The sequence below is a fragment of the Lytechinus pictus genome, chromosome 2, assembly GCF_037042905.1.
Source record: "Lytechinus pictus isolate F3 Inbred chromosome 2, Lp3.0, whole genome shotgun sequence".
Taxonomy (NCBI): Eukaryota; Metazoa; Echinodermata; class Echinoidea; order Temnopleuroida; family Toxopneustidae; genus Lytechinus; species Lytechinus pictus.
In genome coordinates this window covers 40,313,479-40,337,667 of record NC_087246.1, presented here as the reverse complement: position 1 = coordinate 40,337,667, position 24,189 = coordinate 40,313,479, and the positions used below count along the sequence as shown (strand labels likewise).

Genomic DNA, 24,189 nt, shown 5'->3' with positions numbered 1-24,189 from the left:
ACGAAGTCTGGAGGGGGCTTTAAGCGTTGCCCCTGTCAGTCCGTCCGTCCCCCCACTTGGTTTCCACGCAATAACTCGAAAAATATATAATGGATTTTAAATATTTCATATAGATGACACTAAAATACAAGCGAAGTTCGAATTCGGAGTCCGCAGGTCAAAGGTCATAGCTCATTAACTATGCGAGTTGGTTTCCGCGCAATAACTCGAAAAATATTTAATGGATTAAAAAAAAAATTGTTGTGTAGGTAGATGACACCAAAATACAGGCTAAGTTTGAATTCGAAGTCTGCAGGTTAAAGGACACAGCTCATTAAATATGCGAGTTGGTTTTTGCGCAATAACTCAAAAAATATTTAATGGATTTTAAATATTTTTGGTATGTAGGTAGATGACACCAAAATACAGGCTAAGTTCGAATTTGGAGTCCGCAGGTCAAAGGTCACAGCTCATTAAATATGTGAGTTGGTTTCCGCATGATAACTTATGAAATATTCAACAGATTTTAAAAAATTTGGGTGTGTAGGTAGATGACACCAAAATACAGGCTAAGTTCGAATTTGGAGTCCACAGGTCAAAGGTCACAGCTCATATATGCGAGTTGGTTCAAAGGTCTTAATTTGTTCATTATATATATGCATATTGGTTAATCTGCATGATATTAATTTCAATCATATAGAATGAATTTCTGATCGCGTTAAACGTGGGCATCTGTGTCCTTTGGACACGTCAAATTTCTAGTTGAAGATACACTTCTGAATATCATAAGCTGAAGAACGTTAATTTCCATTTTTGTCTCGCCTGAATAAAGTTCGGCAGAGACCGAGTAATCACTTTTCCTGTTGGTCTGTTCAAAAATGTTTTTTGTTCAAGTATTTGTTCAACTTGCTCTCATTTTTTTTTTTTGCATTAATTATGTTCAAAAGGTCAAAATATATGAAATCATGTCTATCCTTTTTAGATGAGCTTATGCTGTCGTCCATTGTCTGTCATCCGTCCACAATCTCAAAATGCTTCTTCTTCGTCATTTCAAGTCCGATTTCAATTCTGTTTGCTTTATATGATAGCACTAGGTGGGGATTCAAAACGGAATTTTGAAACTCATTAAATATGTTCATTTATGCGCATTTTTCAAAATTCACAATAAATGCTTCTTCTATATAAATGTTAATCATATTATTATTATTATTATTTATTTGTTGACTGATTTTGATTTTTTGCTTCCAACTGGTACAGCTTCATGAGGTTCACCAAACTTCTACACAGAATTTTGAAACTTTGACTAGAAAAAATTTTATGTGGGGATTCAAAACGGAATTTTGAAACTCATTAAATATGCTCATTTATGCGCATTTTTCAAAATTCACAATAAATGCTTCTTTATTTGTTGACTGATTTTGATTTTTTGCTTCCAACTGGTACAGCTTCATGAGGTTCACCAAACTTCTACACAGAATTTTGAAACTTTGACTAGAAAAAATTTTATGTGGGGATTCAAAACGGAATTTTGAAACTCATTAAATATGCTCATTTATGCGCATTTTTCAAAATTCACAATAAATGCTTCTTTATTTGTTGACTGATTTTGATTTTTTGCTTCCAACTGGTACAGCTTCATGAGGTTCACCAAACTTCTACACAGAATTTTGAAACTTTGACTAGAAAAAAATTTATGCTAATTTATGTGGAATTAATTGATGCGTATTTTTAAAAATTCACATAGAATGCTTCTTTATTTGTTGACCTATTTTGATTTTTTTCCTTCCATCTGGTAGAACCTTATGAGGTTCACCACACTTGTACACAGAATTTTGAAATTCTGAGTAGAAAATTACTTATGCTAATTTATGCAAAATTTATTTATAAATCACAGAAAATGCCTCTTCTTTATTTGTTGACCGATTTTGATTTTTTTCTTCCATCTGGTGGAGCTGCGTGAGGTTCACCAAACTCGTTCACAGAATTTCGAAATTTTTACTAGAAAATTATGCTAATTTATGCAAAATTTATTCATAATCACAAAAATTATTTTTCTTTCATTTTGATTCTTTTTTTCTTCCATCTGGTAGGGCTGCATGATTGTCACTAAATTTCCACCCAGAATTTTGAAATTTTGACTAGAAAATCATTCATGCTAATTTATGCAAAATTTATTCATAAATCATGAAAAATGCCTTTTCTCCTTCATTTGTTGACCAATTCCAATTTTGTTTTGCTCTATATGATAGCTCTAGGTGGGGATACAAATTTCAACACAGAATTTTGAAACTCATTAAATATGCTAATTTATGCGTATTTTTCAAAATTCACAAAAAATACTAATTTTGTTGACTGATTTTTATTTATTTTTTGTTCCATTTGAGAGCAACATGAGGTTCACCAAGGTTCTACACAGAGTTAAGACATTTTGACTAGAAAATAATTTATGCTAATTTATACAAAATTTATTCATAAATCACAAAAAATGCTTCTTTGTCATTTCTTCATCAATTTCAATTCTGTTTCCTCAATTTATATCACAATATAATTCACTACAGTGTCAACTGGGCTGAAATAAAAAAAATGGAATCAAATTGCGTTGCGAGATGACGATGAGCTCTACATCATTGATGGGCTAGTTTCAAGTTTTTGTGCAACTTGTTCTCATTTCGTTAAATCTGCATTAATTGTGTTCATACTCGATACAAATGATCTTTAGGTAATACCACATGTGCCTTCTTAACGATAATGGAGTCAAATGTCATCTAGGTGTCAAAAAGTATTTTTTTTTTCAAAATGCTCTCAATTCTTTATTTCTGCATCAGTTATGTTCACATTTTATACAAATGATCATTGGGTAATACCACATGTGTATTGTTGAGGATGAAGGGGTCAAAGGTCATCTAGTTGTTTAATGGTCAAGTTTTTGTTCAAATTGCTCTCATTTCTTTATATCTGCATTAGTTATGTTCACGTACGCTTTGTACAATGGATCCTTGGGAATGCTACATGCATGTGTAGTCATGAGGATGATGGGGTCAAAGGTTGTCTAGGGGTTAAAAGGTCAAACGATATTAGGTCATGTTCATTCTTTTTTCAAGTTTTTGTTCAACTTGCTCTTTTTTCTTTATATCTTCATCAATTGTGTTCATACTTGGTACAAATGATCTTTGGACAATACCACATGTGTTCTTGAGGATGATAAGCTCAAAGGTCATAAGATCATATTGTATCTTTTATTGATCGCGAAATCAGGCGAGACTCGTTCGTGAATCACCTTGTTTTTTTTAATAGTTCATAATTGTTGAGTTTTAGAATTAGTATGGAAATAAACTCTGGTGAGGGTAAAACAGAAATTTTCTGGGTGAGAACTTGGTGAAATCGAAATCTCCTTTAATTTGCTTTTTTTATATCAGTGTTGTCTTCTGTTAGTTTTAGTGTTATTATCATTGACATTACTGCTTTTGGTATTTATTTCATTTATAAAACTCTGGAATAATCTTTCTTCGGATCATGTGTTAACTTATTCAATACTTAACTGAAAACCTCCCTTTTTCAGGAGAATTTAAAATAAGTTGCTGTTTTGTAATGAAATTTGTAGACATAGTAGGCTTCTCTTATTTTCCTTCATTTATGACTTGATCATACATTATTTTGCTTAATATGGTTTCATGTTGGCCTGCTGCACAATTGAGTATATCCATTTAGAAATTGCACAATATTATATACAATTATCATTATAATTATATTATAATTTTTATTTGGGTTTGATATTTAGAGGAATCGCATTTTTTCGTGCAACTAACTTTTCTTCCAATTTTCTCTTTCTCTGCAGCAATTTCCTTATCCATCATATACTGATGATCCATTCATTGTAACAATTGAGAACATGATGCCCCTTCTTCTGTTTTTGAGTTTTATCTATGGTGCTGGGTCTATAACAAGGGTAGGTCTGTAGTGTTGTTAAGATCGTTGCTTGTTTTGTGCATATCACTTCAATTCAATTCAATTTATTTTATTTTTTCATTCTTTAACATAATACAAATAAGTACAAGATAAATTAATTCAATTTAAATAAAAGCATGAACAAAATTCAACATTGAATAAATGATATACATATTCAATAAGTAATTCAAATATAAATTAACATGCATGTCAAATTTAAATTAATATAATCAATATAATTAAATCAATATAATTTTATATCATGAGAAGAATGGAGAATTATACACCGCATTGTATAGTTAATGGCTTTCATTTCTTGCCATGACTCCGTGAAAAAGGAAGGTAAAGTACAGATCATGTATGTATATGAGTGAATATTAGGAAAAAAATTATTTTAAGAAGAGGTATTAACCACCCTCTTGACTTTTAAAGTCAAATGGAACAGCTTGGCTGAGTCAAGATAATCATTTGGGATGAATCACAGCTCACCTGCATAGCAGAGCAATACTATAGGCGCTGATTTTCCGATGGCAGTGGCGGCGGGGGAATTTTAACCAAGGCAAGGATTTTGAAGTTTCATCATAAACTTCAAAAAGTATATGGGTCACATGACCACGGTCAAAGGTCATTGACGGTGAACGGACTTTGACCATGTTGGGGTATTTTTTTAAATGTCATAACTGATAGTTTATGGATCTACATCATGAAAGTTAGATAAAAGTAAAAGGGTATTTGAGTATCTCTGTCTTGCACGAGTTGCAGATCACATGATTTAGGTCAAAGGTCATGTAGGGTCAGTGAACTTGTCAACATTGAAATATTAAAATCTTAACCAAGGTTAAATTCTTGAAATGTTATAACTTTGAGAGTAAATGGATCCATTGCATATAACTTACACTAATTGGTAATCAAGTATCACTTATCATTTTGTATGAGTTTTAGGTCACATGATCTGAGTCAAGGGTCATTTTTAGGGTCAATGAACTTATTATTTCATTATCATATGAATGGTGTTTTAACGAATAACCATTCATCATTCAGTTTTCTGAGTCATCGCTGCTGCTATATTGAATTGCGTAATGCAGATGAGTCTGCCAGAGGCGTTCCACTTGTTCATTTCAGGATGTTCCAGTGTTAAAATGAAATCCATGTCATTTTCACAAAATTTTGCACTGAGTTACTTTAGCACCTGAATCTTTCAAAAATGCCAAAAGTGATATGGGTTCATGTGCTAGATTTTTTGCTATTGAGCTTTGAAGTTCACCCAAATGGAAGTTCTCAAGAATTGTACCTGTAAGAGAATTTGGCATTTTTAGACCCCATTGGTCCATGAATTATTTTCAGCTAATTAGCTTTATGAGATAAGACATCTTATCTGCAGTTAGAATGCAGATCATGTGCAAAATCATCTGATACCTATGGCGGATTAATCACCTGTTTATCCATTATGACGTCAATGCGCATACGCATAAAATATGGACAGATCATGATGCGCACAAACATAAGTGTGGAACGTAGAAATATCTACATATACGTATATTTTGTATAATAATATGTGGTCTTATTCACGGTAAAGGGTATTTTCAAATTCAAGGTCAAAATTTCAGAATGGATTTTCATAAACATTTCTACTGAAAACGGGTCAATTTACTGCCAATAACTGGGATATATTCATTTGATTTGCACGTTACGATTAACTTGCACACTGATTAAAAGTACATAATTTTTCCTGCGCGCGCTGCATCTCCCTACGTACGCACTATCCCAAGATTATCACGCAAATTGGTATCCATTCCGTCTTACTTTCGCCTGCTACCGTGATATGACGTCAGATAAGTGCACTCTCAAAATTTGCGATATAACATGTAATTTGGTACTCTTATTTTGCATTTCGGTCCCTCTTTTAATCTAACGGTAGGCATCATAATTACACAATGGGTTTTATTTTGGGGAAATGGAAATCAAGTATGTAGTAGTTAAGTACTATGAAGGCAGGGCATAAAGCTCATGGCTTTTTTTATCAAGCATTACGTCACTGCATCGTATGTAAACTTCGTGCACGCTGCCCGCACCCCATGCTGGCCCAAGACAGATTTCATTCGTGAGTGAGCACTGTGGCTTCTTGCGCAAATACAGAACTTCAAGGGTGGGTATAAAAGTGGAATTTTAGTGCTTAAAACTTGTGCAGCGTCTGAGAACTTAGAATTAATGTGAAGCTGTGAGGATTGAAATAGAATTGCATTCAATTAAATAATTGTTCACTTGCTTACAACTCCCACACAAGTTTTATACACTTGCTACCATGTACACGAGTACCCGAAACAGGCCTACTCCGAATCAGAGTAACAATCTCAAATGAAAAATATTTTTCCACCAAAATTACCACAAAATCAGCATGAATTTTTGTAATTATATGGATTCTCAGATTACTAATTTGGTGATGTGATCGTAGAAGCAAGTTATTGAGTTTTCACATCTAATTGTTTCAATTTGTTTTGAGTCTTATGATCGGTGTGAAGTTGTAGTGGGAAGAAAGCTAGCTAAAGGTGCGTGCGTGTACTGTATGCCGCAATGATTCATCTAATTTGACAATGTTTCACTTTGAAATTTTACTCATTTCTAAAACCTTTTTAGTTTTCTAACAATTTTTGTTCACCCTCCCTTTCCTTTTCTTTCTGTTTTTCATTTTCTTTCTTTCTTTTTTCCTTCTTTGATTATTTTGTGCCATACAAAAGTACAAGAAAATATATGAGAGGAAATTAATCAAATGACATATTGACACTAATTTCGGTCATGGCAGTCAAGATAAATCACCTTTAAAAAAAATACAATATTACAAGGTACATCAGTTCATGATAAAAAGAGAGGAAAAAAGTCAGTACTATATAAAACCGCAATACTTTCTTTTGAAGCAATAAAACATTGCAAGTGAAATATATTTTGGGGCAAATATTTTCCAACTATTTAGAAATTCACTTGCCTGACTGGGCAAGTGCTTCAAAAAAGTTATGAAGCACCCTGTTTATAAGGGATATATCATTAGGAATAATAAAGAAAGAACATTCATGATGCATAAACAAAGTGATGAAATGCGGAAGCTTGTGTTTTAGTGGCTTTACTAGGGTTCACAGTGTTTTGGAGACTTCAATCATGTATGCATTTTCCAGCCTTTAGCTAACAGATTGATTAAAGGATGGATCTTGGGCACAAATGAGCTTCAAATTGATGGAAATAAATATCAAATGTAATTTTTCTGCTTGGTCATGTAACATGATATTCTATGGTGATATTACGATCATGAGAATTGTTTCAACAATGACGATGTTCTAGAATCAATCCTGACGTATAATTGTTTGAGACAAGTGCAGGTCATCACTCTTTCACAAATTTGTGATGCCCATCATTTAAAATGGAAACTGAATAAAATTAATGCTTCATATCAAGCTCTATGTGCAAATTATTGTTAGAATATTGTGATTAAATAATGTTCTATAGTCATAGTAAGAAATATTGTTAATGAGATCAAGGTTTATTTTACATTGATCGTGGTATAATTTTCCATTTCGATCTGGTTTGATTAAAGCACAGTGCGCATGCGCGCTCGAAGACAATGAATTCCATTCATGAATCCATTGTGCATAAATTATCTCAGCATGAACAGATGAGCAAGACTTGAACTGAGATCAAAATAAACTTCAAATTAATGGCGATTATGCATCATAATTATAAAATAGGTTTCATGAACGGAGCAGCAAGCACGAGGACACCAGGCCCCACCAGGATGTAGTTGGGAATTCTAGTGGGTGATGATGCAAGGCTGTACTTGTAGTGTATAAAGATGTCATTGTCAACTTCATTTACATATATTTTGTAGTTGTTTATACTATAAAATGTATAAGACATTAATATATAAAGGAACTGTTGCACTAGCGCCATTAGCGTCTCTGGACAGTGTGTGCACTCAAGACATTGCTATTATTATTTATTTTTATAATTTTTTGGGGAAAATAATTTAAGTATGTAGTAGTTAACTTAGACATTATTTTTCATTTTGATGATTGTGTGTACCAAACAAAAACTCCTTATTTCTTTCCTTCACACTGTCTTTTTTTTTTTGATGCACCGATTTTGCAAAATCTGCACTGGCGCTCGATGACATCGACCAAACACTAATTTTAAAATCAATTCGACTCGGGCGTAGTATGTAGTGTACAAATAATTCTTGGAGACACTGTATGTTACAGTCTTATCTACATTGATGTAAATTTGAAATGAGAAATCATTTGTTAACATTAATTGCACTATCTTTGACTAAAAAATCCAAACATCACTGTCATCATTTTACATTGTTGGTGGAGAGTGCATATCTGAAATACTGTTGCATCTGTTCCTCTCTCTGATCTTAGGAGCTGACGTTTGAGAAAGAATGCCGTCTAAAGGAGAGTATGAAGATGATGGGTTTAGCTAATTGGATGCATTGGCTTGCTTGGTTTGTCAAGTATTTTGTCTATCTTCTCATACCAACCCTCCTCATTCTTACCATAGTTGTGGTGAGTATACTGAGCAACTTTTACTTAAAAAAAGAAATTGTTTGGTGAAAAGCGAATTGAATCACCGTGACCACAGGGCTCTCCTCCTGATATAATTAATTGGGGTATGCAAGTGGACCGCTACACCAGGGCGTCTTCTTACTCTTATACAAATAGTACCATGTGATCTTAACATGTAAATGACAATGATGAGGATTATGAGAATGGTACAAGAAAGCTTATTATCATAGTACGGGACAGATAATTACCATCAAGCATTGATAATATTTAGTTATCCCAATAAGTATAACATATCATTTGACTCTTAAATGCATTCTTTTGTAGGTGGGCAACATTTTCCCAAACTCTGGTATTGGTATTCTCCTGATCTACTTTGTATTATGGATGATAGCAACCATTGCTTGGAGTTTTCTCATCTCATGTTTCTTCTCTCGTGCTCGACTGGGTCTTATCTTTGGGATGGTCCTTTGGTTCCTCAACTACCTCCCAATGTTCTTCCTCGACTACAAATCATCTTCTGAGTAAGTTTGTCCTTCAGTTTGGAGGCTTCATGGCACACCATCTTTATTCCTATGTGGGTAACACACATGCATATACTTCCCATTGATGAGTAGGTCATCAACTTTTAAATGTAAGAAAGAACTAAAACACATCTTGAAGGAAAATAATCATAAACATTCAAGGAAGTTAGATAACTTTTTGAACATGGGTTGAGTTGTACCAATTTTTATATCAACAGGCAAACTATTCCATTCTTTATGCAAGATATATAGTCCGGTTAATATATGATATGACCAAAAGTACCCTTACATTAGGTCCAAGTTACAAGGAAAGTCAGTGGTCTGGAATGTACAAAAATCCAAGATGGCTTCCAAAAATTGATTCTAAAATGGCTGCTGAAACCTAACCCTATCTTTACTGGGCTATTTCAGACCAGGATATCTGGGGGGGGGGGGGGTCAATCTGACCCCCCCCCCCTCAGATCTCCGCCGCTGATTTCGTGATCACCGTGAAAATTTGCACGCGCCTAGAGTTGGATGTAAACTACAAGACTGTATAGTAAAACTTTTTAAAAAATTGTTTATATTTTTAGCTCATCCGGCCCAAAGGGCTGGATAAGCTTATGCCGTGGCGTGGTGTCCATCGTCTGTCGTCTGTCCACATTTCAAAATGCTTCTATGTCGTCATTTCAAGTCTGATTTTAATTAGGTGGGCGATTCAAAACTTCTACACAGAATTTTGAAACTCATTAATTATGCTAATTTATGCACATTTTTCAAAGTTCAAAAATGCTTTTTCATTTGTTGTAAGATTTTTTTGTTTTTTTTGCTTCCATCTGGTAGAGCTTCATGATGTTCACCAAACTTGTACACAGAATTTTTAAATTTTAAGTAGAAAATTATTTATGCTAATTTATGCGAAATTCATAAATGACAGAAAATGCCTCTTCTTCTTTATTTGTTGACCGATTTTGATTTTTTTTACTTCCATCTGCTAGAGCTGCATGAGGTTCACAAAAATTACACAGAATTTTGAAATTTTGACAAGAAAATTATTTTTGCTAATTATGCAAAATTTATTAATAAATCACAAAAAATGCTTCTTCATTTGTTGACCGATTTTGATTTTTTTTACTTCCATCTGCTAGAGCTGCATGAGGTTCACGAAAATTACACAGAATTTTGAAATTTTGACAAAATTATTTTTGCTAATTATGCAAAATTTATTAATAAATCACAAAAAAGAATCTTCTTTATTTTTGACAAATTTTGATTTTTTTTCATCCATCTGGTACAGCTATATGAGGGTCACCAAATATCCACACATAATTTTGAAATTTTGACTAGAAAATGTTTCATGCTAATTTATGCAAAATTTATTCATAAATCTCAAAAAATGTTTTTTTCCCTTCATTTGTTGATCAATTTCAATTTTGTTTGCTTTATATAACTCTAGGTAGGGATACAAAATTTCTACACAGAATTTTGAAACTCATTAATCATGCTATTTTATGCATATTCTACATGTACAACACTCACCCAAAAAATGCTTATTTATTTGTTGACTGATTTTGATTTTTTTTGTTCCATCTGAGAGCTACCTGAGGTTGACCAAGGTTCTAGACAGAGTTTAGAAATTATGCTAATTTATACAAAATTTATTCATAAATCACAAAAAATGCTTCTCTGTCATTTCTTCATCAATTTCAAATTCTGTTTCCTCAATTTATGTCAACAATATAATTCACTACAATGTCAACTGGGCTGAAATTATAAATTATGTTATATTTCGTTGCAAGATGCCGGATGAGCTCCACATCCATTGATGTGCTAGTTTAATTAATCAATTATGCAAATAAGCATATGAATATGAAATTTGCCCTAAATTTTTTTTTGTGTATGTTTTTGTCTTTAACTAATTTTATATAGCTAGTAGAATTTCTTGATGAGGGGACTACCTTGCTTTCATCTAGTGTGCGTGCACAAGATACTAGGGGCATAGCTTCCTCCTGGGCCCTGTTCCAGGGGGTTGCCCTTGAAGATATTTTGAAAGCAGCCTATTGGAAAACCCCTAATAACCTTCACATCATGTTACCTCTCAGATGTTATCATGAAGGAGGCTGTCTTTGCTTCTGCAATTTTCTCTTGCCCCAATAGAAAGAATTAAGTGAACTGGACACTTACTTTATACATATAATTTTAGATTCCTTGGGTTCAGTTGGGATGAATTTTGAGAAGTAAAAAACTTACTGCAATTTTACAGATGAACATTCTTATCTCGTAAAAATAAACAGTATAAGATTGAGCATACATGTAAATGGAAATGAGGGGATCCACTAAAAGCAAGGCTTGTGGGTGATCAAAAATTATTATACTTAAACAACTGGGATACATCCCTTTATCTATGCTATTCATCCACTCGAATGGCTATACCGAAGACAATAAGACAAAAAAATTCCTTGCGCGGTGACCCATCTCCCTCACCCAAGCACTACGCCCAGTTACTCAATCATGGCCATGTCACGTCCTTTCACTTTGTGTCTTAACCGAGTCAAGACGTCCAAAGCTATGTCTCTCTCCAACATAAGAATTTTAATGTTTGGAGACTCTTTTCTTGGTGTTTTTGTTTTATGTGACTCTTTTTGCTGTTACATCAATCTGAGTCTAGCCCCGAGTTTTCGTGTTTTTTAAGACCCTTTTTGGTCTTCTACGTTTGAGCTTGTTTTGCCTTCACACGTCGCTCGTATGGTTGGAGAGTCCGATAGAGCCTCTCCCCGTACCTCTCTTTCTTCTAAATTACCTTGCGTTGGTAATGTTGTGTGCGGCGCTGGACTTGTAATTTTTATGCCGACGCAGACGAAGTCCGGAGGGGCGATTCCATACGTGTCGTACGGGACATTTAGAGAACATTTGACAGTTTTTTTACAAGAAAAACAAAAAATATTCCAGTAACTAAAGGTGATCATCAAGTACTACCAGAGTGTTAGGAAAACCAAAACTTAACATGACTTGAATTCACATCCTGTATAATACAGATTTAAAATAGTAATGTGTCGTACGGACGCAGAAAAAGTGGCTTTTTTAGAAACCACAAGTTTGTACTCTAAAGTCTGTGAGTTGGACAGATAATTTTCATAGAAACTAAACTCAAAGTGATATTCAATTACCCAAGAACAAACACATCTATGAAAGAGAGCAAAATAAACATTCATGAATAAATAAAGCAAATTACAATATTCGAGAACAATGTGGCGTACGGGACACTCAAAATGTGTCATACGGGACATCTCTAAATTGAAGCCAAACTTTCTTACTTTATGTCTCTTTGACTTCTTCGATCACTTTATTTGGCTGATGATAATGATAATCCTATCAAACTAAAGACATTCATTATGTTAGAAACCGCTTTTGGCTGAATATTTCTGTCAATATATCATAAACAAAATAATGTGTCGTACGGGACACTTGTGTGTCGTACGGGACACATGGGTGTCGTACGGGACACTTGTGTATTGAACAGACACTTGCGTGTTGTACTGGACAGCCTGAATAAAACAATAAACTTTTTTATCAATCGGAAGGGGAGCATTGCCCCTAAATTCTTCCTTTTAATGAAAAGCCTTTTAATAAGTAGTCATTCAGGACAATATAATTAAGTAACCTCAATATATACAATCGGGAGCAATATATTATCTTTTTTTTTCATGATGAGAAATGTACTATGGTTCACAACATTTTTACGAGCTGAAAAACTTGAGGTTTTGTGTGAAGTTATATATTAGTGAATTAACTGATGATTTCCAATACACTTTTTAAACAATGAATGAATGCTGTTTTTGTAAATTGTGGGGCTAAAATTTTATGATTTTTCATATAAAATTTATACATACATGATATATGCCACTACTGTCACTTGAAATTCCACTAAATATTTGCTTTCTAAAAAAAATGCAATTCTGCTTTTTCAAACCTTTCTGCATTTCATGAAACCATATGGTTTGTCTTATTTTCCAGATTTTTTTTACAACTTGAAAAAAGTAAGGAGTTTCAATACTGTATATAAAAAAAATAGTGATCATTAAGGGAAGTCCAAATAGATGATTGATAGGTAAATATTTTTTTTTACATCTTATAATAATTTTACATTAGCATGCAAGAGGAAGTCATCTTCCAAGATAGGGTGAATCAATCATAAAGATTTTATTTTCATGCTCAATGACAAAGAAATTAACCTGCTCTGACCAGTGAAAATCACCAGTTTAGCTGAAGGGATTCACAAAAGAATACGCCTACATGAAGTCAATTAAAATGGTTAGAATCACCTATTTCATGTTCTATGGAGATAAAAAAAGTACTTTTTCAGTTCACTTTATGTCAAATCAATTACTCAAATTAAAATAGGCCTACTATTTATAGTTTCTGAATCCAAATCCTGCAATTAAATGCAGTATATATTGTGTGTCGTACGGGACAACTATTAATAGGACAATTATTGAAAAATGAAGGGCAGTAATTAGATCCTTACGGGATAAATCAATCACCCATGGGTCAAAGATAGAGAAACTGATGTTGTGAAATTGCATCATCAAAAATAAAATTATAGGAAAAACTTTTGCATTTTCATGTGTCGTACGGGACATTGCCAAATTATGGAACATGAAAATGTTGTAGATATTATTTGGAACCATCAATGATACATTATTCCATTGACCCGCAATATTTTCAATCTTCTCGTGCTTTGCCAATAATTGTTTCAGGCAGTGTTTGTACTTGACTATTATTTATTTAGCAAAATTATTGAAAATTGAAAATTCAATTGTTTCCCCCCAAAAAAACTATATCTGACTTCCTTTTTGGTTAAAACTCATAATTTTCATAAAATTTAGGTATCATAGTAAAATATTACACTACTTATGACTTATTGAAAGCATGTTGAAATTTATGATATTTTTGAAGTTCTAGTGTGGATTCGCCCGGAGGGGGCATTAAGCGTTGCCCCTGTCCGTCCGTCCCCCCACTTGGTTTTGGCGCAATAACTCGAAAATTATTTAATGGATTTTAACAATTTTGGGTGTGTAGGTAGATGAAACCAAAATACAGGCTAAGTTTGAATTCGGAGTCCGCAGGTCAAAGGTTACAGCTCATTAAATATGCGAGTTGGTTTCCGTGCAATAACTCAAAAAATATTTAACGGATTTTAAAAAATTTTGATGTGTAGGTAGATGACACCAAAATACAGGCTAAGTTCGAATTCGGAGTCCGCAGGTCAAAGATCAAAGTTCACAGCTCATTAAATAAGCGAGTCGGTTCAAAGGTTTAAATTATATTGATTTCTGCACGATATTAAGTTTAATCATATTGAATTAATTTCTGATCGCGTTAAGCGGGGGCATCTGTGTCCGTCAAATTTCTAGTTTCTTGCTTCGTCTTGAATTCTTATTCTACGTCTTGTCTTGAATTAATTCTCGTTCTGACTTCTCCTCCATATATAGGGGGAGTGTTATGCGTCACCATTATTATTGTTGTATCCTATGAAAAAGCCTTTTTCTATCTCCTCTCTCGTTTTCTTCCTTCACCTAACTCTTTGACCTTTTATTTCTTGTTTTTTTTTATTTCTGTTCGCATATTGTCCCCCTTTCCAATATCTTGCTGTCTACTCCTTATGTTTCTTTCTCCATTTCGTTACCTCTATTTTTTTCATTATCTTTTTCCTCTTGTTGATCTCCTACTTGACCACCCTTTTTGTCTCCCCACCAGAGGTGAAGGCGAGACTTAGGGATCCAAATGTCGTCCGTCCGTCACAAACCTAATGACACATAACTCCACAACCGTAAGTCACTTTTCAACCAAACTTGGATGGTAGATGGACTTGGGAGACCTGCATGTTATGCTGCAGTCAGAGGTCACATGGTAAGGTCAAAGGTCATTTTCAGGTCAACGTTAAAGTTTACATGCAAGACTCTCTTATGACACCTAATTCCGCAACCGTAAGTCGCTTTTCAACCAAACTTGGATGGGGGATGGACTTGGGGGACCTGCATGTTATGCTGCAGTCAGAGGTCACAAGGTAAGGTTTAAGGTCATTTTCAGGTCAACATTAAAGTTAAATGCAATACTCTAGTGACACCTAACTCCGCAACAGTAAGTCGCTTTTCAACCAAACTTGGATGGTAGATGGACTTGGGGGACCTGCATGTTACGATACAGTTGGAGGTCACATGATAAGGTCAAAGGTCATTTTCAGGTCAACGTTAAAGTTTACATGCAAGACTCTCTTATGACACCGAACTCCGCAACCGTAAGTCACTTTCAACCAAACGTGGATGGTAGATGGACTTGGGGGACCTGCATGTTATGCTGCAGTTGGAGGTCACATGGTAAGGTCAAAAGTAATTTTCAGGTCAACATTAAAGATTACGTGCAAGGCTCTTATGACAAGTGTTATTCCATCCCAGTCATTTCACAATGAAGTTTCTATACAATTCTGTTTCATGCCCTCGCAAATCACGATATTTCTGGTTATTTTCATAAGTGGGCGAGACACAAAATCGCTTATGCCTTGTTATTGTTTTCATCTGTTACAACTTCTTTTCCCTCTCTTTTTTTATTTCCCCATTCTGTCATCCCTTATCCCTTCACTTCTTCCTACCTTTTCTTTCTCCTTTATTTATTTTCCTATTTTTTGCCAAATCCTTATGTTGTTCTTTCTCACCCTTCTATTCTCGTTCTAATTTGTGACCTTGTGCCTCCATATCTTTGATTGGCGACGCGCAAAATATTGGCGTTGTGTTATCGTGATACACGCAAAGAATTATGGGATACTAGCTTGTGCAGGCGCACGCACTGGTATGTGTGTCCGCTTTTCACCCATACATGTGCATATCTGTGCACGAGTTTCGACGAAAAAAATACACACAGAATTTAGTCACCGATTTTTGAAAGAGGTTTTACTCCGAATTTTCAAATGGGAAACATGTAGGGACAGTGATTTTCCGCGATCGCGGAAAACGGACGGAATTCACGGAAAGGGCCTTTTGAAACGGAAAGTGGCATTTCAAACGGAAAATCACGGAAAATGTATTTTCCCTCAAAATACACAGAATAGCAACAGAAATTACTCCAAAATCACAACAAATAGAGAATATTAAATGGCCACAAAACCCCAGAAAACACGATATCACTTCGCTACTAGCATGACAATTCACACATCGTGACTGCACTCGACATCAGCACACTCGATTGTACCCCGCAGTACCCGTACCCGCGCGGCCGGCCGGCCGGGTTGGGCTTCACATGCACACATATCGTTCAACTACACGGTCGTGTGTTGCTGCCCTCTACGTTTGAAGATGTAACAGCACGATATCGTGGTCTTAAAATCCAAGATGGCGGATTGGCAAAAGCCGTTGACTGATGATAACGATGTCCAAAAACCCCCAAAATTATCGATGAAATATCATCTCACCGTGGAATAATGCTAATAATGTGAAAGGTGAGGATGAATGCATGCTAAATGGGTTTGTAAAAATATTTTATGCACCCGCATAGATCCGATTAGAACGGATTCTATTGTGTTGTTGGTACAGTAGCAGATACAAATTTTGACCAGTGCGAGTGTACGTATTGTGATTTTGCTATTCAATGTGTAAACGGAATTGTCACTTTTCCGTGTGTACAAAGTCTATGGGGAAACGGAATTTCCGTTTTCTGACATGCTGAAACGGAATTTGAGATTTTCTGAAACGGAAATGGCAATTTTTTTAAACGGAAAATCACTGTCCCTAAACATGTGATATTTTTGCACAATAGTATTATTTGGTCATCTGTGGAAGAATTCCAGTACTTAACTCGAATCAATTCGAAATAATGGGGAAATACTACACTGAATAAATTTTCCTTTTGTGGTCCATATACATGTATGGGCCTGCCGTCTGAGCGAGTAGCATGCGAATGGGCCATATTTGGGCCTGCCGCACCGGAAGGGTTAAAGCCACTTAAGTAAGTAATAGATGAATTGTGGATTTTTAGCCTACAGCATCCATATTGGATTCCATCTTGGATTTTCCAGGTACCCTTTAGTGCTTATATTCACTCTAACCTGTATCAACAAATCCTTTTACCTCCTAGACCATGGAATGGTTCCATGACAATTGCTCCGCCGACATCTGCTCCGCCGACAATTGCTACGCAAAATACGACAACTGCTCCGCCGACAATTGCTCCGGACAGTTGCTCCGCCGACAGTTGCTCCGTCGACACTTGCTCCGCCGATATGTGCTCCGCCGATATTTGCTCCGCCGACATCTGCTCCGCCGACATCTGCTCCGCCGAAAATTGCTCCGCCGATATTTGCTCCGCCGACATCTGCTCCGCCGACATCTGCTCCGCCGAAAATTGCTCCGCCGACAATTGCTCCGCCGATAATTGCTCCGCCGACATCTGCTCCGATTATACGACAATTGCTCCGCCGATATTTGCTCCGCCGAAAATTGCTCCGATTATACGACAATTGCTCCGCGACAATTGCTCCGCCGATATTTGCTCCGCCGACATCTGCTCCGATTATACGACAATAGCTCCGCCGATAATTGCTCCGCCGACATCTGCTCCGCCGTAAATTGCTCCGATAATGCGACAATGAATTTACAAAGTAAACTTAAACTATGCTTGCATGATATATTACATGTCATACACAGGGGCCGCGGGACGGTTTTCAAAGTGAGGGCTGAGTCAAAAGTGGGGGGGGGGGGGGCTGTCCATGCTAAAAATCACAATCATATGGTCATTCTTACGTTTTTTGGTACACGGCTTTGGAAAATTGGGGGGCTAAAGCCCCCCGGCTCCGCGGCCCCTGATACATGCATATAGAAAGAAATAGAAAAAAAGGGGTAAGCACAAAGGAGGGAGAGATATTCTTAATGCTTATTCATGGTGGGGGGGGGGAGCTTTTGTGTAAGTTTTATTACGTGCCTGGCGATTAAAATGAAGAAAAAAAAACGTGTTTTCATGTAATTATTATAACCATATAGCTCCATGTTATAACAGTAGAAACAAATTAGACATACCCCATTCTTAGCGTCAAAGTCGCTCAGACTGGCGAAATATGCTCCGAAGTGGAGACATTTGCTCCAGGTGAAATTCAACGGTCTACCCCACCTTATTTTGTCGAAAACCTGTACTGTAGTCACGCAAAATGTTTACTGTCGGCAAATTTTGTGCCACACAAACATGACCAAGACATTCAGTAAGTAAAAATTAATATTCAAGAAAATACCAACTTGTGAAAGGCTACATGTCGTGTCACCTTCTCGGCACACCCCTCCACTCTGGTTTCCATATCCTCTCGTACACACAGTGCTCTCAGTCTGGTCTCCACATCCACATCATGTCATACACACCGTAGGTTTTAGATTATGATAATATTGTATATAATAGTGAGTTGCTTTTTTGTTTTATGTTGATCATGATTGTTTTCTTCACTGATAGAAAAAGGATAATTAATTTTTTTTAAATAATCCAAAAATAAAATCCATATGTTCTGTTTTATATAGTTATTAGTCAAGGTTACTTTAGTTCGCATTAGTTCTCATTGTTTATACGTTCTAATTCCTATGCATTATTCCGATTGATATTGTACTTTAAAGTTGACTATGTATTGTTACTTTGATTATGTTGTGCTTTGTGAACGGAAAATGAATAAATCTTAATCTAAATCTAAATATGGTCCGCCAATAGTCGAATTATATTCATTATGATGTTATAATGTAAGTAACAATTTGTTGTTGATGGGGGATATAATTTTACACGTAGTTTCAAAAAATAAAAAAAATCAATCAAACAAGATTTTCTTCTATAAATGATATACCTTCATGTGTATATGGCAGCCTATGTATTTTCCAAAAATGAACTATATGAGAAGAAAACGTGTGTTCATGTACTTATTATCATTATCATTGTACCACCATTATTATCATCAGCATCTTCATCATCATTATCATTGTCGTCGTCGTTTTGCTTATGCGGAAATCAAACAAAAATGATTGTGAAAAGGGTTATGGAGGGAAAGAGAGAGAGAGAAAGAGGGGGAGTGAGTGAGAGCTTGAGGAAAAAAGGAGGTGTATGACTTATTATTTCTGAATATCGCGATTTCTGTTTATTCATGGGATTGAAATAAAAGGATAAACTTAACAAGTTCTTGTCATTATCATTTTTTTATTTGATTTACTGATCAGAACATGAGATAAATGAAATCATGAAGACTGTACGTTCTCGACAGTTTTATTAACGTTTTCCAACCAAAACTACACTTTAATGACTGCAAACACCTTCATTTTCACACACTCGCAACTATGGACACAGTATACATGTAATTGAGAGTAGTGTCATTTTCAAAACCTTTCTTAGCTGCAAGGAATACTGAATCTCATTTCCACGATGTGCATCTGAATGCACAATGCCTGTGTTTTTAACATGTACCCAAATTACCAAATTTAAAGAACACATGTTAAGATCTAATAAATCAGCTAAATAATCCACATTCTATCATGATCAGCAGGCATAACAGCCTATATACTCTTCAATACTTCAATTACAGTTTGTCGAAAGAAATAACACAAAGAAAAAGAAATATATAGAATTGTAACTCTGGTAAATATATCAAAACTATTCAATTAACGCATCGTGCTCTCATTTCTTTTACGAGATATCTCCCCCCCCCCCCCCGAGATATGCTTCATGTTTACAATTTTAAAAAAGGCGTATAAATGTCCCCTTTCCATGTCAATAACAGCTCGTGCTTTGTGCTCGCATTATAAATTCAGTGAGATGCGTATTGGGTTTCATGAATTTGTAACTATATTATTGCTGGTATATATATTATTGTCTTTTAAAAATAACATTATTTGTTTAGACGTAATGAGAGAGATACATACATACATGTATATGCATTTATTATAATATATTTATATTGTCGCTATTGCACAGAATAGAACAAAAATACAACCGAAGTCTAGTTTAATAGTAACTCACCAGTAGCGTAATGAGCCAGCAACAAAAAATGGAGGGGGCGAGACAAGGATGACATTTATTTTCCTTTCCTTTATTCTTTTTTTTTCATTGGTAGGGAGAATGGGGGGATCCGTGACCCCTAGCACACCCCTCCCCCATCTGTACGCCAGTGATGATCATACTTTCGTTTGAAACAAATTGAAGGAAAAAAGTGCAAGGGTAGATAAGGCCGAAGACGTAAATAAAAATTATTGATAAAAATATTAATGATTATAATACTGATATATATACAATAAATCAAGCGGTCACCAATAAAAATAAACAACGTGAAAGAACAAAACGAGAAAGAGCCCGCGCGAATGTATGGTGTATAATTTGCTGGAAAGCAGAAGAGATATTGTGTCCAACACCCCCCCCCCCCCAAATTCTCTCCCCGCTCAAGACCGGAGTGAAACCAATGATAATAATATAATATATTAAAACAAAAATCCAGATTCACAATTTCAATGGGGAGTGTGTCATTCCCCTTCTCCGTTACAATTTGTCAAGTGGCAGCGGCAGGGAGAACAATTTGTTTTGTTTTTTAAGCAGAAAGCTGCGATGATAGGGAGAGAATAAAATAAATAAAACATTAACGAATAACAAGAACAAAACAACGACAAAACAATTTGTATCAGGATGAATTTCTTATCATTTAACCTAGACCAACTTGGAGAAATAAGATGTTCATGCAATTGTCGTATAATCGGAGCAGATGTCGGCGGAGCAAATATCGGCGGAGCAATTGTCGCGGAGCAATTGTCGTATAATCGGAGCAATTTTCGGCGGAGCAAATATCGGCGGAGCAATTGTCGCGGAGCAATTGTCGTATAATCGGAGCAATTTTTGGCGGAGCAAATATCGGCGGAGCAATTGTCGTATAATCGGAGCAGATGTCGGCGGAGCAATTATCGGCGGAGCAATTGTCGGCGGAGCAATTGTCGGCGGAGCAGATGTCGGCGGAGCACATGTCGGCGGAGCAAATATCGGCGGAGCAAATATCGGCGGAGCAAGTGTCGACGGAGCACATATCGGCGGAGCAAGTGTCGACGGAGCAACTGTCGGCGGAGCAATTGTCCGGAGCAATTGTCGGCGGAGCAATTGTCTTATTTTGCGTAGCAATCGTCGGCGGAGCAGATGTCGGCGGAGCAATTGTCGGGTCACCCATGGAATATGCACCGAAATAGGGTTCTAGGTTGGAGACTGAGTAGAACTTTATGTCCATTTTCAGTGAATGGTGGCCATCTTGGACGTTATCTTGAAAATAACCACTTTCTCAGATGCGGATTTTGGTAGATTTTTAGAATGTTATTCTTGAAGTTGAATAGTATCAGAAACAGTTGAAAAATTTCTTGTTGCAAATTATTTGGGGTCACAGCATATATTGACCTGACTAAAATGAAAGGAGGTGACATGTGTTCTCACAAAAGGCTGATTAACAAGATAATTTTTATGTGTATAATAATTGTGTATTTGTGAGTTTTGAAGAACTATTTTTTAATGTATACTCTTGAAGCATTGATTGTAGTTTGAACATACACAATACACAATTGAATGACAAAGTTCACTGAGTGGTACATTTTCAGACAAAGCTTATATAGCTTATTGCCATCAAACCATACATACAGCTTCCTAATTTTTCTTGATTTGCAACTAGTAAATTTTCTATAGATTTATCAGCTAAATGTAGCATCAGATTGGTATCATCAGAAAACAGGCAGTATGAAAATAATGTTTATGAGTGTATTATATCATTTATATGGATCAGAAACAACAGGGGACCAAGATACCTTGTGGTACACCATACTTAATCGTAGCATGTTTGGATCTATATCTGTCACATTACATTGTGTCCTGTCACACAAAGCTTCGGGACCATGACAATGCTACACCACAAATTCCTTAATGTTCAAGTTTCTTGAGAAGGATATCATTGTCAGTGGTATCAAATATTTTCGACAGATCTAAAAATATCCCCAGACAATATTTGTTTCCATCAATAGCTTTTATGACATTACTCGATAATTAAAAACACCCATTTATGTGGAGAAGTTTCTACGAAATCTACACTGTTGAGAAATCAAGATATTCTTCTTAGATAAAAAAAACTCATTTAAACGTTTATGAATTATCTTCTCAAGAATCTTTTAAACAATTGGTATCAATTCTATTGGCCCGTAATTTATGACATTTTTGCGTTCAGATGTTTTATACACTGGCACAACTTTAGCTACCTTAGTTTATCTGGAAGGCCAACCTGTGCAGTGTTGACTTCTATTTTTGTCATTATTTGATATTTATGATTACAGTACCACTAAGACAGCAGTATGTCTCCTGTCCAATACCTGTATGGGTCAAGGTGTCCTGGTGTTAGCCCGCTTTGAGCTGAAGGGTGAAGGGGTCCAGTTCTCCAACATCGGTGTGAGCCCTTCTGAGGGTAGTAACTTTACTATGGCAACCGTTTTTGGAATGCTCATCCTGGATACCATCCTCTATCTTCTGTTGACATGGTAATATTATTTTTTTATTTTACTTTTATATTTATCTTTCAAAAATTTGTTGTATTTTTGTCTCGCCAGCATAACAGAGCAAGATGATATCTTCAAAGTTTTTGAAATGTCATAACTTAGAAAGTATATGGACCTAGTTCATGAAACTTGGACATAAGGGTAATCAAGTATCATGGATTATCTTGCACGAGTTTCAGGTCACATGACCAAGGTCAAAGGTCATTTAGGGTCAATTAACATTGACCATGTTTTGGGTATCAACTATGAAATCTTAACCAAAGTTAAGTTTTAGAAATGTCATTATAACTTACAAGTTTTTGGATCTATTTCATGAAACTTGGACATAGGACAATCAAGTATCATTGATCGTTTTGCATGAGTCTTAGGTCATATGATCAATGTCAAAGGTCATTTAGGGAGATTTCATATACATGTATCTGTATAATAATTATAATATTCTGTAATCACTGTTAAGCTTTCTTGCCATCGTCATCTATACTCTATTTGAAGAGTCATGGTCATTACATTATTACACCCTGTATATTCATCCTTTAATTTTCAGTATTTTTAGTGCCATGATTATCAACTTTCAGTTCAAATATAAAGATGTTATACATGTTTGTGCATTAATAATTACCTTCATTTTTTTGTCTCACCTGCATAGCAGAGTGAGACTATAGGCGCCGCTTTTCCGACGGCGGCGGCGACGGCGACGGCGGCGGCGGCGGCGACGGCGGCGTCAACACCAAATCTTAACCTGAGGTTAAGTTTTTGAAATGACAGCATAACTTAGAAAGTATATGGACCTAGTTCATGAAACTTGGCCATAAGGTTAATCAAGTATTACTAAACATCCTGCCTGAGTTTCATGTCACATGACCAAGGTCAAAGGTCATTTAGGGTCAATGAACTTAGACCATGTTGGGGGAATCAACATCAAAATCTTAACCTAAGGTTAAGTTTTTGAAATGTCATCATAACTTAGAAAATATATGGACCTAGTTCATGAAACTTATACATAAGGTTAATCAAGTATCACTGAACATCCTGCATGAGTTTCACGTCACATGACCAAGGTCAAAGGTCATTTAGGGTCAATGAACTTTGGCCGAATTGGGGGTATCTGTTGAATTACCATCATAACTTTGAAAGTTTATGGATCTGATTCATGAAATTTGGACATAATAGTAATCAAGTATTACTGAACATCCTGTGCAAGTTTCAGGTCACATGATCAAGGTCAAAGGTCATTTAGGGTCAATGAACTTTGGCCAAATTGGGGTATTTGTTGAATTACAGCCATAAATTTGAAAGTGTGTTGGTCTAGTTCATAAAACTTGGACATAATAGTAATCAAGTATCACTGAACATCCTGTGCGAGTTTCAGGTCACATGATCAAGGTCAAAGGTCATGTAAGGTCAAAGAACTTTGGCCACGTTGGGGGTATTTGTTGAATTGCCATCATATCTCTATAAGTGTATTGGTCTAGTTCATAAAACGTGGAAATAAGAGTAACCAAGTATCACTGAACATCTTGTGCGAGTTATAGTAGTTTTCAAAATCAGCACTGCTGCTATATTGAATCGCGTGATGCAGGTGAGACGGCCAGAGGCATTCCACTTGTTATTATGATATATTCCTAAATTTCAGTTCTACAT

At 35.6% G+C, this 24,189-nt stretch overlaps 1 protein-coding gene across 1 annotated transcript in view; it reads left to right on the top strand.

The window, feature by feature from the left end:
• LOC129254229 (phospholipid-transporting ATPase ABCA3-like) overlaps positions 1-24,189 on the top strand; it is a 90,171-nt gene that overhangs the window by 47,279 nt on the left and 18,703 nt on the right. Inside the window, exons 6-9 of the mRNA XM_054892679.2 lie at positions 3,815-3,925; positions 8,331-8,474; positions 8,799-8,995; positions 22,330-22,530. Coding sequence (XP_054748654.2) covers positions 3,815-3,925; positions 8,331-8,474; positions 8,799-8,995; positions 22,330-22,530 — 653 coding nt within the window. The remainder of the gene's footprint in view (positions 1-3,814; positions 3,926-8,330; positions 8,475-8,798; positions 8,996-22,329; positions 22,531-24,189) is intronic.